Source organism: Populus euphratica, unplaced genomic scaffold (assembly GCF_000495115.2).
Source record: "Populus euphratica unplaced genomic scaffold, PopEup_1.0 scaffold454.1, whole genome shotgun sequence".
Lineage (NCBI taxonomy): Eukaryota > Viridiplantae > Streptophyta > Magnoliopsida > Malpighiales > Salicaceae > Populus > Populus euphratica.
Genome location: NW_011500336.1, coordinates 152977 through 157198, shown reverse-complemented (window position 1 = coordinate 157198; position 4222 = coordinate 152977). Strand labels below are relative to the sequence as shown.

General features: G+C 35.9%; 1 protein-coding gene across 1 annotated transcript; it reads left to right on the top strand.

Annotated features, from left to right (window-relative positions):
• The first annotated feature begins 434 nt into the window (after nucleotides 1–434).
• On the top strand, nucleotides 435–3310 carry LOC105113780 (mitochondrial outer membrane protein porin 2-like). Its single transcript, XM_011010097.1, has 6 exons — nucleotides 435–612; nucleotides 694–761; nucleotides 1810–1920; nucleotides 2009–2095; nucleotides 2346–2554; nucleotides 2687–3310. Exons 1-6 carry the CDS (start codon nucleotides 564–566, stop codon nucleotides 2991–2993), a joined length of 831 nt encoding a protein of 276 aa, XP_011008399.1. The 5' UTR covers nucleotides 435–563; the 3' UTR covers nucleotides 2994–3310.
• Nucleotides 3311–4222: the final 912 nt, after the last annotated feature.

The following is a 4222-nucleotide window of genomic DNA, read 5'->3' as shown; positions in this document are numbered from 1 at the left end:
CACAGTAATGTTATCTTTGAACTTAGTAATTTGGTTTGGATTCATATAAAAAAAATGATTTAGGTCTATAAATAATCTAAATTGTATCATATAAGAATGATCTAATTATAAGTTCTTGAATGGATTAATGATAATATATAAATTTTTAGGTGAATATAATATTAGTGTTATATTTAATGTTTTTTATATATATATATATAGGTGATTTTTAAAAGGAAAGATAATGAGAATCAATAAAAAAATATTATATATGATCCATTAAATTAATTACAAAAATAAAAGTTAATAAGATCACGGAGTCTTTCAATTGGCTAATTGAGACTCTTGGTCATGCACGCTGGGAGAATTGGACTAAATTATCCATATAGCTTGTAAAGTTGGGTATATTTCGGGTCTCCTTTCCACATAGCTTGCGAATTGGGCTTCAATTTATTGCTTTGTATTTTATTTCACCTGTTCTTTTTAGTTGGTTGGTTATTGGGAACTTTTCTGAACATATCAAGGGGGAAGAGAGAGAAGGCAAAGATCCGTGCCTCTCCAGTCTCGTTTTGGCAAGACCAACCATGAGCAAAGGACCTGGACTCTTCGCCGATATCGGCAAGAAAGCCAAAGGTAATCAATCAATCTATTTCTATCTGCGAAAGAAAATCAAAATCAATTATCAGACGATGATTATTTATTGGTGACATGTAGATCTGCTGACCAAGGATTATAATTCTGATCAGAAATTTAGCGTCTCTACTTACAGCGATGCTGGAGTGGTATGTGTTTATGTGATTCTTAGTTGTTATGTCTCACTGATTTTCCTTTCTGGATACTTAATTTTGACGATTCAAAAGTGATGTTTTGATTGGTAATAACGATCAGGGTTTTTCTTTCTTTTATATATTTATACGTTGTGATTTTATCTTTCGAATCGTGATTTGAGTCAAATGCTGCTGTCCTGCCTTTCGAATCTCAGTCCACTGTTTATCTCTTACTTCAAAGGAATCTAGACGTTTGTATTTTAAAAGAAAACCTAGCTGTTCTTCTGATGTTTGGCTAATTCACTAATATTTCTGCTTTTATCCCGTCAAATGCATAATTAGTGTAAAAGTAGAGAAAGGATTTCCAAACTGTTGCATAGTCTCCATTTTTTGCCTAAAAAAGTTGAGGGAATGTTTGCAACCTTCTCAAAACTAACAACAATTGATGCTGTGTGAAAAGGGTGTTTAACAATAGAAATGATCTTCAGAAGGATATATAAGGTAACGAAGAAAGGGAAATATTTTCTCAAAATAAGAATTCAGTGGCCTTACTCTTCGGCCAAAGGGCTCTAATGCTCTAAGTGGATACTATCGAAAATTTAGAACAACTAGTGATGTTATTCTAAGGCATTTGGTTTAGCTTTCCATGTGAGTGGAAACATGTTTTGTTCCGTTTCTATCCATTTTTTCACAAGTGTAAAAGCCAATTATATCTTGAAGAGCGATGTAGCTTTTGGAAAATGAAATCTCTAATGCAACTAGCTGTAAGTTATTTTATGAATCATGTTAATTATTCTTTTCTACAATTGAGTGATGGATGGAGTTCTGGCTATCATATATGGCTACGTGAACGATTTTTTAAACTCAATTGGTTTTTGTTTTTGTTTTTGTTTTTGTCATGAACGATTTTTTAAACTCAATTGGTTTATGTTTTTGTTTTGATCTTTAACTATTTGGGGCAGTCACTTTTTTTGTTGCCAACTCTGTACCTCCTTAAAAATGCAGTTGGGAAGACTTCCATCACCTGCGCTTTGTGATGTTTGTTATGTTTTCTGTTTATCAGGCCCTCACATCAACAGCTGTGAAGAAAGGAGGACTTTTAGCTGGGGATGTTGCTACACTGTACAAGTACAAGAATACTACATTTGATGTTAAAGTTGACACGGAGTCCAACGTATGTTGCTTCTTAAAGTTAAAGAAAACACCACCTGCATGTCCCTTGTTTCAAATAAGCATCTTACTTTCTCATTTCATTCTGACAGATTTCAGCAACCTTGGCATTCACCGACTTGCTTCCATCAACAAAGACTGTTGCTTCGATCAAATTACCTGACCATAACTCTGGCAAGGTAGGGAGCTGGGCATCTTTTAAACTTGAACTCTTCGAAAAGTAAAAAATAAAAATAAAAATGAAATAGATGCTGAACTTATGATCAGGGGAGAATTGTTCTTTTTTCTGATAGGAGTGATAATATTGCTTGTGCCTTGATTAGTGGTGGAGCAGGGCTTCGACCCAATCTGACACCTACCTGCTAACTTGAACTGTTTGTAATGACAGTCTTGGCTTTTTATATTTCTTTCCTGCCCTGTATTTTGCAGTTGGAGTTTCAATATTTCCACGACCATGCAACCTTCACCACTGCTGCTGCTTTGAACCAATCTCCAGCAATTGATGTTACAGCCACCATTGGTACTCCAGCAATTGCTTTTGGTGCTGAGGCAGGCTATGATACTACTTCTGGTAGTTTCACGAAGTACACTGCTGGCATCAGTGTAACCAAACCTGATTCTTATGCTTCAATAATTTTGTAAGTCTCTAGCCTCATTGGCATCCCAACTATGCTAGATATTGTATTTAAAATGTGGAATTTAAATATATACACTCGGAGAAGATTGGTGAAATGTATTACGCTAATTCTTATTTGCTTTCTTTCTCACAGAGGTGACAAGGGAGATTCTATTAGAGCATCGTATGTGCATCATCTGGATCTGCTGAAAAAGAGTGCTGCTGTTGGGGAGATCACAAGAAGGTTTTCCTCTAATGAGAATACTTTTACTGTTGGAGGGTCATTTGTCGTTGATCACCTGACATTGGTGAAAGCCAAGCTCAACAATCATGGGAAACTTGGGGCATTGGTGCAGCATGAGGTCATACCAAAGTCAGTGCTGACAATTTCCAGTGAGTTTGACACCAAGGCCTTGGACAAAAATCCCAGGTTTGGGCTGGCAATAGCTCTCAAGCCCTGAAGGTTGTCTGCTATTTGATGAGGCATTGTTTGAATCCAATTCTCATTTGTTATATTTTTTTCCTGGATGGCACTTGGAAAGGAGTGTCAATAAGTAGCTCCACATAAACATGTTTCGAGGATTATGATGACTGTGGATGAATTGATTTGATGTTTAGTTTTACCGTGGTCCTCTATTTGTAGGTTTTGGAGGCATTTGATACTTGCATAGTCGTACTCTTTTCCCGCTGAGAACTTCAATTCTGATTTATGGGAATTTTGGCCAATTGCATTTATGATTCGTTCCTCATAATTCAATGGTGGCTGTTCTTTGAGAGTGCCCCAGTTGCCAACTATGCTTAGTTTTTTGTTTTTCATGCTTTTCTGCCATGTTAGAATTGCTTTAAGCAATATAGCAATGCTGTGATTGTTTCAATTGATCAGTTATACAGCAACGCCCTGATGTCTCCGCGATATCATATCAAAAACCTATAATTCTTTCATAGCATGATAACCAGATCTAGATTTGTTCTTGAATAGGATTGGGCCTGCCTTCACTTAAACAAAAGTAAATAAATAAAAACGAAGTTCACAATGGTGATAAAGAACATCCACCATCCAGTTGGTCTTTTTGTTCGATGGAAGGGATTAGATCAATCTGTTTCGCTAAAGTTCTCTCTTTGTAAAATGCAGAATCCCATATTAATGTATATGCTTCTCAATCTGTTCTTTCTTGACCAAATCCTCCCTGGTCTTGTGGTTTATGCAACAATGTCCATGGATAATGCCTTGTTATTTTCTGTGGTGCTGAGATCAACTGGTAATATATGCTAAGTGACACTTATGGACCTGAAAAAGGATTTAGTGACATTATAGTTTCTTTTGGACTTGGTTTTTACAATGATTCTTTTTTGTTTTTGGGGGGATTCGTTTGCCTTGTGGCATGCTATTTAACGATCAGTATATGTAAAGGTGTAGAATTGTAATTTTACCACATACCAAAATTGTAATTGGGCATAAGATACGGCGATAAAAATGTAATTTAAACCCCAAAAACCCTAAAATTTGCTGCGAAGACAGAATTATAATTTTCCCCTCATCATCTTTCCCTTGTTGCGAACAGTGGACTTGTTGCCCGCTGCCAGTGATTGTTGCAGTAGCAGCCAACACTGCACCTGGATACATGCATTAGGATGTTTGTTTTTTAGGTAGATTTTTTTGTTGTGTTTAAAAAATAAATTTAAAAAAAAA

What these genes read in the sequence shown, in the direction of transcription:
- LOC105113780 (XM_011010097.1), top strand. Translation starts at nt 564, where the DNA reads ATGAGCAAAGGACCTGGACTCTTCGCCGATATCGGCAAGAAAGCCAAA. An exon ending in TATCGGCAAGAAAGCCAAAG is followed by an intron (nt 613 to 693) that starts GTAATCAATCAA and finishes GGTGACATGTAG; the next exon opens with ATCTGCTGACCAAGGATTAT. An exon ending in CTTACAGCGATGCTGGAGTG is followed by an intron (nt 762 to 1,809) that starts GTATGTGTTTAT and finishes TCTGTTTATCAG; the next exon opens with GCCCTCACATCAACAGCTGT.